Below are 13,648 nucleotides of genomic sequence, written 5' to 3'. Positions count from 1 at the left end.
ATATCAAGGCATCTAATGGAATCAAGGAGAATTAGATTTAGCTATTTTAAGTCCTAAAAAGCATGTTTTCACTCTTAAGCGCAATTAAGGGAGAAGTTATAAAACCATGCTATTTCATTGAATAAATGTGGGTAAAAGGTGATTAAATCCCCTAAAATCAATACAAGATAAACTGTCAAAATGGGGTTTGTCAATAAACTCATGCTCAGCACGGAAAAATTTATAAAAGTAAGAAAAAAATTTATATGTTTCGATATTTAAAACAAAAATACAAAATAATTATTATTTTAAAAAATATATAAAATTATTATCAAAATCAAAGTTTAACTTAAAAAAGGGAGTAATAATTATTTTATATTTTTTAAAGTTAAATAATTATACACTAATACAGAATTTAAAAAAAATTAAAATATTTACATTAGAATACTATTTTTTCAAACACTTCTCTATAAACAACATTGATAGTTGAATTTGCAGACATTCCTACGTGATTCATAAGTAAAACTTTTAAACCTCTCTTACTCTTAACTCTTGAAAGTGCCACATATAGTTGGCCATGTGTAAAAACTGGTTTGGTCAAGTACAATCCAACATGAGATAAAGTTTGTCCCTGAGACTTATTAATTGTCATGGCAAACGATACTATTATGGAAAACTGTCTTCGTTGGAATCTAACTGGGACGGTTTCATTTGTTGGTACCATATTCATTCCTGGAATCAAAGCAATATGACCAACATTGTTACCGTTAAGACTTCACATTCTATGACATGATTTCCAAGCTTCCTACCTTGTAGCCTTGTACCATTACAAAGACCACTGGATTGGTCAATACTCCTCAGTAACATCACCGGAACACCAATCTTGAGTATTAATTTATGTGGAGGCAAACCAGAACAATTTATGCTATTCGGTAATTCAGAACCATAGAGATCTAGTTGACTCTCCATATTCCCTTCATCCATACATATGGAATCCGAACTAAGATATAATTTTTCCCCTCTAGGAATGATAGCCATCAGATGGTTGTTGACCTCTTCAACAATGTCTAGTGTGGGAGCCAGTATAGTTCTTGCTTTGAAAAAATCCTTTGAGGACATGTTTTCCAAAATATTTGGATAAGAAAAATGAACTAACTCATCAAATGCCTGGTCCGAAGAAGGAATAACAATATCTCCTGGAAGACATATCTCAGATTCACCATCCATATTGTCACCTATTAGACCATCACCAACTTTCAATAACCACTCACCAAATTGCTCTGTCTCATCTTGATCTGAAGCAGTCGTCCCTACAAAGAGTCTCATGTTTTTTGTTAGTTTGAGCACCTGACAAAACTTCCAAAGGTAAGACAAATTCACGGTTGAATGAACGATATCTTGTCTCGATCCTCGTGAAATGACAGGAAGAATTTGTCTAAAGTCTCCACCTAGTACAACCACTTTTCCTCCAAAGGGCAAATCTTTGCTATATGTTGGAGAACACCTCATGATATCACCCAAGCATTTATCAAGCGCTTCATAGCAGTACCTGCTAACCATTGGAGCCTCATCCCAAATTATAAGTTTGGCTCTCAATAGTAACATTGCTTGAGGGGAACAAGGTTTGATGTTACATATAGAATCCTCAGTTATATTCAGCGGTATTTTGAACCTTGAGTGTGCCGTTCTTCCATTGGGAAAAAGTAAAGATGCAATACCACTCGAAGCAACGTTTAACACTATATCACCCCTTGAGCGAATCTCAGCAGACATAAGGTTCCAGAGAAATATTTTTCCAGTACCTCCATGACCATACACAAAGAAAAAACCCCCTTCATCACAATACACAGCTGTAACAATTTTATCGAATGCATATCTCTGCTCATGTGTTGCGATGGCTAACATGTCTGAGGCATTTTTCTTTAAATCATCCTTGTTAAAGTTTAGCTCTTCCCTTATAACCCTTTCGGTTAACAAAGAATTATCAACTTCAGTTGCTAAAGGCATAAGAGGATAGTCTTTTAAGGTTTTACCATAGGAATGTAAGATCTTGTCTATATCCATTAAGCACAACTGCTTAATCTCATTATCTGACATTGTTAACTCTGCATATTATACGATACTATAAAAATTCAATCAAACTAAAAATGATTAATAAGGAAGAACTTTTATCATTGTAATTAATAGAAACTCACCGCTCATGTTCATCACGGCTCTCTGTCGATACAAAATATCATCTGAGAGTTCATGCCAACATCTATACCAAACATGTTCTGGTCTTGAGATATTGTTGGATGTTAATAGAATGACAAATAACCTCTTAACATATGATCCTGAAGCCCATGAGCTTGCTTCCTTAATTGCATCAATGAATTCATTGTCATCTTGCAAGAGTCCAAGGGCGAAGCATGCATCTCTATACGTAGCATAAATTGTTCCTCCTACTGTTCTTATATCTCGAAAACTCATACATCCTCTTTGAGTATTCAAGAGAAGCCGTTGGTAATATTCTTCGGTATTTACTGCAAAAAACTTAGTTAAAATCCCACTTTTAAGTTGCTAAATGGATTAAGCTACGCTATTTGAATTATTATGTAGCTTCACATCCGCATAAGAATAATTTTTCTAAAAAATATAGAAAAATAAAAAATCATATAATCTACAAATTATAACGGTTGAAAGTTATTTGAACATTTATTTTCTAGTGTAGATAAATTGGATAAAATGGACGTGGGGTATAGGCTGTTAAGATTTTAAATTTAAATCCTTAAATAAGTAAGATCAAAATTGAATGTAAACTCGTCATTACCTGCAGGTACATGAGTCAACCTTCCAATTGCGAAGCCTTTCTTTCGAGGAAACCACTTTGAAGAATCGTCCTTCCAAACAAACTTGGTTGGAAACTCAGCATAAGTCAGACTTCGAGCATAAGGATATGACATGTTCACTGCCATCCATCCCAAAAACATGGACTTATGAGATATTTCTCTTTCGACAATATCATTCGCATTAGAAGTTTCACCATAAATCACAGGTTGCTCATCCTCCAAATGGAATGGAAGTCTAATCACAAATGATTCTTTCTTTTGGATTTCGTATCCAAATAGACGCCAGACTGCCTCACATGCCGAAATATACCTACAATCGTAGTAATTCCTAATTTTGTCAACAACTTGTGTGGCTTCTGACAGATCACCAGCATTATATAGAGTAGCTGTTACGCGGTCATTACCCTTGTGTACATACTTAAACAGATACTTAATAGAACTTGTTTGGCATGTGTATTCCACATTTATGTGGCACCCGAACTTGAGCAACAATTCTGGATTATACGGAACAATGAACTTATTGTCTAGTACACATTCCCTTTTCTTCACTGTTCGACCGTTATCAGTACGCCTATATTTGGGAAATCCGGCCTCATCAATGAGTGTTCGCTGTCTAAACTCTTTAGGATAGAACTTTGAACAGGATCCATTCTTCATGCAAGGTGAATTCTTGTTATACGGACCACATGGACCATGTACCATGTAATTTTGAACAGCTCTATGTAGATTTGGCCTTTCATTTTCATCAGGAATCTCAGCTGTTATATATTTGTCTATGTCATCTGGTGTTTGTGGCTTGAACTCGTTACTCATGAATAAAAGGATATGTGCATGCAGAAGCCCTCTCTTTTGAAACTCTACAGTGCAAACGTCTGAAAATTGAAAAAGACAAATGAGCAAAGCATTACAACATAGGATTTTAATAAAGCATTGCATAAACACATACTTACATCCCAAAATTTTGCCAAAGATTTTTCTCTCTTTGAGGTCATCTATCAAACCATCAAGCTTGATCTTGAAAACTCGACACAATATATCAGGACGGTCTTCTGCCTTCAATCCAATGGAAGTCACTTCTCTTCTTATCTCATCCCATTCAGGGTTACAGGTCATTGTAATAAAATAGCTAGGATATCCTGCATATCTGCAAATTGCAAATACATCTTTACAATTATTCATCATATACCTAGGTCCACCGGTAAAAGTATTGGGAAGAATGATTCTTTTTCCAAGTCTTGTAGCATTTACATCCCCGTTTATAAGACTTTCATGCAGACATTTGTATTTATCAACCCTCAACTGTGGTTGTTTACACCTAAAGAATTTTAACCTCTCTGATTCCATCATTGTGTAGGCATCTACCAGAAACTGTTGGAATAATCTCTTTGATCTCAGAATTAACGGAGATTCACCCGTCCTTTTCTGTAGTCGAAAAGCAAAGAATTGTCGCAAATTGATTGTTTTGTTTTTCTTTGTAGGTCTAGCGGAGATAGAGTCTGATGTTGCAATACCCAAACGAAATCCATCCTCCCCATACAGAAACAACAATGGATATTGCAAGGCTAAATAAGATGGATGAAAAACATTAATCCGCTGGAGCTTTCTAGATTGACTCTCTATAATAATATCTCTATCTTTGCTAAGTTGTTCGACATCGCCAACAATCAATGCAGCCACTTTAGATGCAGATGGCAAGTTGTATGTCCTGCCATCTGTATTCCTTTTACTAATCAACTTAAGCTTTATGTTTGTGCAGTTTTTCTGTTGGTACCTATCTCTTGCATAGCAAAAATTCTTTGCCAAACTATTATATTTGTCTAGCATATTTCTTAATATTGCCACAATTTTTCTATCCCGCTCATTTATAGCTTCATTGGAACTACAAAAAAAAATAATAAAATTTATGTTATTTGCTCTCACAGATAAGAAATAACTAAAAAATTTGACTGGTTGTATGAAATTTACCGAAGTGTGCCTATTCGATTGTCAATCTCATTTTCTGTGTCATAGATATATAGCTGGGCAAATGTTGGTCGCAAACTATCAGGAGGAAGTAAGCTACCAATGCTATGGTAGTTTTGACCCCCAAGCTTAAAAATTGGAGGAGCAGTCCCATTATTCACCCCACGGTCAATTTTTCCAGCCATTTATGTAAAACAAAACATTGAATTAAATGCCCTTATATTTTTTAGGAAACGAATACTTCTTTGATCTCCTCCAATATGAAGCTGAATGAGCTCATCATGAGGCACAAAAAGTAGAGGAAGCTCGATCTTTCCTTCCATACAACATAATGAAACTTTGGTTGGGGCGACTGTTTGGATTTAACAAGCCTTTCTCCAGACCACATCCGTGCTTTACAGTGTTGACATTGATAAATAGGGTTTCCTATATCCCAGACATCTGCCGAATGAACTCCCTTTAGCTACTCATATGTCATACCGATACAATTTAGTTCATGATGTACACAAAGATGCAAATAAACATATAGATAAAAATTTTACATACCGTCTAAGGTTTCTGAGGATGGTATAAAATTATCTTCCATATCCACATCCAACATTAAATCATCATAACCATTCAAAACTACAGTAAAAAATTATAAAAAAAATGCAAACATAATCATTTTGATGTATTACTAATAATATATATATCTCTTGCAAACTACAAACTTAAATTCTTGATATAATGAGAAATTTCCTTCATTATCAACAAAAGGGTCAACATGTTGGCCACTGTGTGTGTCAGCGCTTGGTGGATGCGTCTTAACAGTCGATAAATTACATCTTCATAAAGTTGTGCCAAATTAATAGCCACCGAAGCAACAACAGAGGAAGATTGTCCTTTTTGCACCCCAATCATAGTAGAACCTCTTTACAAAAAAGTTTAATTTTATTTAAATAAACCATAGAAACTATAGGAAAAAAAGAATAAAATAATGATGATTATCTTTTCTAAATTACCTTTCTGTTAGGCATGATCGGTGGGAACTGGAGTGTGATGAAAGCTGATTTTGTGGAACAACTTCAGTTAGATTATTGGCGGGTCCTTGTACACTGGAGTATGCTAGAATTGTAATAAATCTATGTTATATAAATGATTTTCGATGAAGTATACTTTTTATTAAATATTGGTGTATGAATCATTTGGCAATCATTAATTATACGTACTATTTGTTAACACGGACAGTGGAGTTCTTGTCTATGAGGAATCCGTCTGTAGAGTTAAAGATCTAGATCTTATCTCTGATGTAGAAGGTCTTACATAGATAGGAAGAGTATTTTCCTGTCCAAAAATTCCATGCGAGGCACAATGTACACCATGCATAGATAGTTGCTTCCCTATGAATGAGTAATAAGAAATATATAGAAAATTTTCGTCATTAAATTGATATAGATTAAATTTAGATAAATATGAGTCAATTACAGTGAGAAAAATGTCACCTTTATTCTCACTGGATTATAAACTGAGAATATTAGATGAGGTTTCAATTTTTTGACACACTGTTCTTTGACTTGTAGTAATATGATGCATATTTTTATGTACGTCAAAATTTGTATTATTGTTGTTCTTCGACCTGTTAAGTCAAGAAAAATAATAGAAACACAAATAATAATTATTCAATTAACTAATCTCGTATTTGATTTTATATAATTTTAGTAGTATACTTTCGTAGTTAAATTTTTTTTTGTATTGGTTTAGTTTTATTGAATTATTTTTTAAATTATTAAACTAAATCAATAAGTATTCATATCATATTATTTAAAATATAACCAGTCATTAGTTAAAAATGAATACAATTCAATTTAAATAACAAATAAAATTCTAAATTTAAATATAATTCTAAAATTTTAGTTTATTTAAATCGAGTTAAATAGATATACACAAAAGCATCAAATTCTATATTTTTTCAATTAGTATAGAGTTTTATGTATTAATTTAGGATAAATAGTATATTATTTTAAATTATGATAGAGTATATTTTAAATAATATTAAATAATTAATTAACCTAAATAGTATATGAAGATTTGAAGATTGCATAATTTTTATGTAATTTATAGCTTATTAAATATGAGTTTAAAAAAATTATAAAGATGAATAGTTATTTACAATTTTCAAATCACTAAACTAAAATACTTAAAAAATTATGTATAGTACAAACTATTTCACTAATATTCTCAACAATGATAATAGTTTAAACTGTAATTCCCATAAAAAATAGAAATTAAAGAAGTTTTAGAAGAACACTTACCAGAAGCACAAAAGAAAGCAAATTCGTTTTCATCAAGTCTTTTTCGTTTTCTTACCAAAATTATCTTTCATCTTAACCTTGCAACCTTCGATTGTGTGATTGGAGTGGGATACATTATCGTTGTTAAGTCACTTATCTACAATGTACTTCTTCCGCAACAATAAGTTACGAATACAAATTTTCAAATTTTAATACTTATTTTGAAGTTAAATTTTAAATATCCATTAACTTACAATACTGATTATTTATTGACTAATTTATGAGGTATCAATTTTTATTTAAAAACTCCTGCACGACAATTTTTAGATTTGAACTTAGAAGTGATCAATAAATCACATTTTTTTAATCAACGTATAACAAAAAAATTAGTTAAAGACAAAATATTCAACACAGAATAATTTTGGTCATTTAAAAATTAAATATTAAAAATTAAATTACGTATTAAAAATTAAATACAACTTTGTGGTATGCCTCAATAATAATAATAATAATAATAATAATAATAATAATAATAATATACTTTTAAAAGGTGGTACTGTATGTTTTTCGTGAAATATAATTTTTAAATTTATTTTATAAATAATAAAATAATTTTTTTAGATAATTACATTAAGTGAATAATAAAAATTAGTATCCAAATTAACAAACTTTAACCTATCTGATAAAAGAAAATAAAACTTACATAAAACATAGAGTATTGTATAGTAATAATATTTTTAGAGAGTGTATAATAGTCTTATTTTTTTCAAAGATTTAACAATTATATAAATATTATTTATTTTCAATTACTAAACTAATAAGTTTATAACATGTGAATAATAAAAAAAATAAAATTGTAAAGAAGTTGAACAAAATAAAATGAAAACACTAATCAATAGGAGACTAATCAACACTTAAAAAATTTATTTGAAATAAAAAAAATAAATAAAACTTACATAAAGATGTGATGCAATATACAACAGTAACACCTTCAAAAAATATCTAATTATCAAATATTAAATATGAAAGATTATAAGTAATTGTAGAGTTCTTATATAAAGCTATTGTATTTTGGGCTGGGCTAAAATATTAATGTGTATATGTTATAATTTGTTGGAAAGAATCAAAGATATTATTTTATTTTAAATCAGTAGTTTTCTTTTTTGAACGAAATAAAAAGTTTCTATTTACGGAGTCATAAATATAATATAACATACTTTAATGAGTCACAGCACCATACAACACCAACACCCTAACAATCACTCTTATTCAGTAATTACTCTCATTTAATAATATTTTTTATTTGATAATTTAATGTTCAATTACTAATTAATAATAAATTAAAAGCACTTTTTATTATAGTTATTATTTTATTTCATAAAAATCTATACATTAATTTTTATTTGCGAATTTTAAGTTTCAGGTTGAAGAATTTAGAATATAATTAATATATATCGATCTCATATCATGATTGCTTAAAACTTGTGCCATCTTTTTCGTGAACTACTCATATTTCTGAATATTTTTCTGATCTCTAAACATCTTCATGAATAAAATTTTTTCTCTAAATCTCGATCTTAAAGGGGGAGGAGGGAGAGTGGAGAGTCACTGTTGTCAAAGTAGAAACAACGACAGCAACGCTCCCACAGCAGCTAATTGTGTGTTATCAGGAGAAAGAAGAGAGTTTTTATCAACAGAGAGAAAAATTTTTTTTAACTAATAATATAATTGAAATAATTCCACAAAATTATATAATTTATTTAATTAATTTTATTAAAAATTAAGAGAATTAAACATAAGTCACCTAATATAAAATTAATAGTTCAATATTAGAATCTTAAAATAATGCTACATGAGAATATAATCGAATATTAAAATTTTATTATTCTTAAAATTGATAATGAAATTTTTTTTATTTCATTATTTTATTTTTCATAAAATTTTTTTCATTAAGAATAAGTTGAAAATAGCATATAATAAATAAGTGACTCTATTAATTAGAAGTTGGTAAAATCGCTCTCCTACGAATTAATACTAAATTATAAAATTGGAAGAAAAAAAGTGTTAAGTGTACTGGTATTTTGGAATCCATGATGAACATTTAAAAAAAAAAACAACATCAAGAAGCTTAAATTATTGTATCTTCTTTAAAGGAAAAAGAAAATGATAAAGGTTGCTTAAAATACGATGATTGATCTCCACCCAAATAATAATAACTTGAAGAGTAAGGTCGCTGAATGCCAATGACTATTGTTTGATATACAGGTCAATTAGACAATTACTTTTTTTGTTCTTTTAGTCAATTATAGAAATAGCAGAATAATTATTGACTTATATATTAGAATCATATTCGACTTGTATCAAAATAAAAAGAAAGTATCTGTTCAATTTAAATATTCGACTTGTATCAAAAAATATAGATAATTAAATAAAACAAAACAACAATTGTTCAATTTAAAATATTTTAAAAGTTGAATAGTATCTGTTCTCTCAATAAATAATAGCTATAGCCAAGACTCCACCAAACCTTTAAAGCATGTTCCTTTATCTCCTTTACATGAAAAACCTCATGTTTCACAGCAGCTACTTTTTAATGGAAGGAGCACCAGACATGTTAAACTCATCCAAAAGGCACTTCAAACAAAACAAAACAAAAAAATATAATTAAGATTTTAACCAAAAAATAAAATCTAAAATATAAAAGAGGCCATATAAGTGAAGACTAAATGAATACCCTGACAACAGGTCTTTTAGTAACAGACAAATTTTCCACGATTGGATCAGGTGACTCATCACAAACAGAACATCCATCTTCACCTTGAGGCTATATAGAAAAACAATGAAAAAATAAATAAATAACACCTCATATTTGGCAAATTAAGCCTTAATATACATAGTCTAAAAATCAACAAAAAATAAAAAAAATCAAACCTGCACAGGGTTAATAGGACCAGCAGGGGTACACCAGATTTTACCGGGTCTTGAGTGTCCCTCCACCTCGGTAAATTGGTAGAATCAGAACGTATCACCGATACATCATAAGAATCGCACCATCCAGTAGTTTCTACTTCGACCTTGAATAGAAACTCCTTATCAAGAAAAAACTCATTAAAACCAGTAGGATCTTTGCTTGCTTTCCCTTTTTCCTACACCAAAAATTTTACATTTATATCGTTCTAAATAAACAAACATCTCTTATTGACAATCATAACGTGTTCAACGAAATTGATTTCACGTACATTCGATTCTTTCACCATCTCAGTACAGGTTCGTCCGAATAGAGCTGCGACCTCCTTTATCGAACACAACAAAGTTCGTTGTACCAGTACCATCAAAAACCAACAAATTTAACTTATACCTATTTTTTTTATTCAAAAACATCAATTAACACCTAGCCTATCACCCTTTAGTTACAACAAAATCATAAAAATGATATTCAACATAATTTAGATGCTCAAACACAATTTTTTTAGATTTATCAATTTTCTAGATTTTAGCCTAGCAAAGGAGACTTTGGTATAAAAGTGTTGTTGGTATATGACTTTTTTCTGTGCACTCTATCTTTGTTTGTCATCTTTTTTGTGTGGCTAAACCAGATTTTCATCAACCAAAGCAGTTTTTGTTTTTAATAATTATTGGTATTAAGCCAGATATTGCTAAATCATTAAAAAAATCAACATAATCAATTAGTTAACTATATTTTTATGATTTTTATGAAAAGATTGCACAAATAAATCTAATTAGAGTAATACCTGTCAACCACATTATTCACGTTCCCATTACAGCCATCGCAGAAGTATTCATCCGCATTAGCTTCTGCCTTCACGCTGCAAACACATGATTTATACCACCAACTTGGAACGGGTTCAACATCAAGAACAGTGGCCCGAACAACATAGAATCCAACCTACATAGGAACAGTTTGAAAGTTAAAAAAAAATGAACCAAACGAAAAAAAGTAGTTTTATATAAAGCACTCACATCCGTAGCAGTACGTAACTCCTTTATTGTCTTCCTCCCAGTGGAATATAAAACTTCATCTTCATCAAGATATGCTGGTTTGCCAGAAATCACAGATAGGTACTGCGAGATCTCTCTATAGTACACACTACTTATCAATCACGATGCCACAAAAATACAGTCAATATGCACAACCATAAATAATTCACAATATTGGTACAATACCTTTTTCGAAGCATCAAAGCCTCAGGAATATCTGGATTTATCAAGAGTCTAGTACCATACATAATGTTCTGCACAATATTGGTACCTATATATAACAATAATTGCTTAAATGAGTTGTACAACTATACATGACAGAAGAATTATCGAATGGAAAGTAACCAAAAGTGTATTTAGATTTAAAAAAATAACTATAATCTACCGTGAACCTAATTAATTATTAAAACCTTTTATTTTAGCAATGACCTATAAAAAAATATTTAATGCAAATATAAAATAATAAAAAGTATTATATAATAACAGAAATATAGTTTAAAATTATATATTGATTAATTAATTATTGAGTAATTCAACATAGGATTTACAATTAACAAAGAAAAAAACTGGTGATAGTAATTAGTAGAAATAGTTACAATAAGAATATAATCATTTGATAGTAATCAAATTCTTACGTACCTCCAGCATTTTTTACTCTTGCAAATTGAAAAATAATTATTGGCAGTTGTTGATCGCCCGATGCCAGAAAATACTTGATCCGGTCCACCATCTCTCCAAGAACAACAATATTAAGCTTTAAACTGTATAAAAATGCAAATTATTTAGAAAATAAAAAATTACTTATTTAAACATATTAAGTGATGAGTAAGGATTGTTGGAAAAAACGCACCCATCATTCTCAATATGAATGACCATCATGTTAATAAGTTTGCCATCGTTCACGTATTTTCTCTCACCCTCTACGCCGGCCATAACTCCAGTAATATCTTAAATAAATATCAAACAGAAAAATGTGCCCAAATCACACGTTTTAGTGATATTTTGTCATAATTACAAAAGAAAAATCAACTTGTGTACTTGCCATAAATTATACACTTAGCCAAAGAAGAACACACTCCCGCTATCTGAGTTTCATTTTGGGCCATAAGTTGGAGGTGGCTTTGAATAGCCACATCATCCATGTTGATGCAACTATGAGGGAGGATATTCCTCTCACTCCAAGCAATCCCATTAAATCCTGTATCGTAAATGCAACCCTCTACAACAGTCTTTTGTTTCTTTGAGGGAGGTTCTGAAGACGAAGGAGAAGAAAGACCAACTGAATTCTCTAGAGACAAGTCAAGAGAGACCAACCGACTTGATGGAGTGGGAATGATCTTCTTTTGGGCTGAAGAACTTAAGTCCGATTTCCTTGGGGAAGATCGGGTAGAAGCACCCCTGGCTTCATTCTCCTTAATACCACGTGCCACAACAGTCTTCCGAGTTTAATGCAGTTATTTCATCGCTGCGGATTTGGGAGCCATTTTTTCTAAATAGTAAACGTAAAAGCACATTAATCATAGATGATACAGCCAAAAGTCATAAAGCTAAGGAAAGAAGGCTACCTAGCATGGACCAGAGTAGAACAAGATCCCCTAAGAATCTCTCCGTGTCCAAGTGAGGATTCCAGCCCCAACACTCTTCCAACACGTCTATCATACCCTTCTCAAGTTCATCTAAGGTATCTATGCTATACTTGGATATAACGGGTTTTTCTTGCCAGTATAAAGGGAAGCAGGGTTCATCATTTTCATCCAAAAAGAAAGGACGGACCTCCTCTACAATTTGGATTTAAAAAAAAAATAGTTCTTAAAATCGTGGAAGAACTCATCAAAAATGAAAAAAAAACTTTTTACCTTGAATGGCGCAAAAAGAAAGCCAAAAAAATTTTCCTTTCGAAGACCCTGATTTTGTCAAAACAAAAAGATGGAAAAAGACCTTAACCGAAGGTCAGACATCGAGCTCCCAACATAGAAGCTGGTAAATCTTCAAAATAGCCCAAGAGTTCGGGTGAAGTTGGGAGGGAGCGACGTCACAAGCACAAAGGACATTTGTTTTAAAATCAGAAAAAGGAAGCTTGACATCTAGTTTCGAGAAAAAACAATCATAGGCATAGAAAAAGGAACGTCTCGAGTTGTCTAAGGAGGGAAAACACACCCTCTCCTCGGGATCGAGTACCACTATCTCATAATTTTTCTCATCCTCTCTATTCTCACATAATCTATGATGTCTACGGAACAACGATAAGGACGGGAGTGTCTACCCAAGTCAAAAGAGAGGGGAACTTTTGTCGATATATCTTTTATGACTGACCGAGACATAAAATCTACACTTACAAATACAACAACGAAATTGTCACTATAGAACTCGGGCATCATTCAAAAGAAGTCGAGCAAAAGAAACAAAAATACAAAACGCGATTTGGAAAACATCTTTTCAAAACAAGAATAAATAGAATTGGCATCTCTCCTACAACGACAGCAGCAAAACCATTGGGAAAAATACGAAGGCAATAAACAAACATTAAAACGGCTATAGTTCCACAAAAATTCCAAAAATACAGCTAAATATTCAACAGTGATTGTAATCAACAAAAACGGTCCAAAAGGG

General features: G+C 31.2%; 2 protein-coding genes across 2 annotated transcripts; both read right to left on the bottom strand.

Annotated features, from left to right (window-relative positions):
* Positions 1-717: 717 nt before the first annotated feature.
* On the bottom strand, positions 718-4,954 carry LOC107465080 (uncharacterized). The gene is made up of 6 exons (XM_016084061.2): positions 4,773-4,954; positions 3,994-4,686; positions 3,758-3,951; positions 2,789-3,679; positions 2,175-2,501; positions 718-2,084 (listed from the first exon to the last, which is right to left on the bottom strand). The coding sequence occupies exons 1-6, from the start codon at positions 4,952-4,954 to the stop codon at positions 718-720; spliced, it is 3,654 nt and encodes a 1,217-aa protein (XP_015939547.2).
* A 5,343-nt stretch (positions 4,955-10,297) lies between these two features.
* On the bottom strand, positions 10,298-11,971 carry LOC107465079 (uncharacterized). Its single transcript, XM_052254217.1, has 6 exons — positions 11,889-11,971; positions 11,678-11,799; positions 11,225-11,309; positions 11,021-11,147; positions 10,792-10,946; positions 10,298-10,397 (listed from the first exon to the last, which is right to left on the bottom strand). Exons 1-6 carry the CDS (start codon positions 11,969-11,971, stop codon positions 10,298-10,300), a joined length of 672 nt encoding a protein of 223 aa, XP_052110177.1.
* Between the last annotated feature and the right edge of the window lie 1,677 nt (positions 11,972-13,648).

This window comes from Arachis duranensis, chromosome 9, assembly GCF_000817695.3.
Source record: "Arachis duranensis cultivar V14167 chromosome 9, aradu.V14167.gnm2.J7QH, whole genome shotgun sequence".
NCBI classification, from domain to species: domain Eukaryota; kingdom Viridiplantae; phylum Streptophyta; class Magnoliopsida; order Fabales; family Fabaceae; genus Arachis; species Arachis duranensis.
Note: the sequence above shows the minus strand (reverse complement) of the source record. Positions and strands in the feature narration are given on the sequence as shown.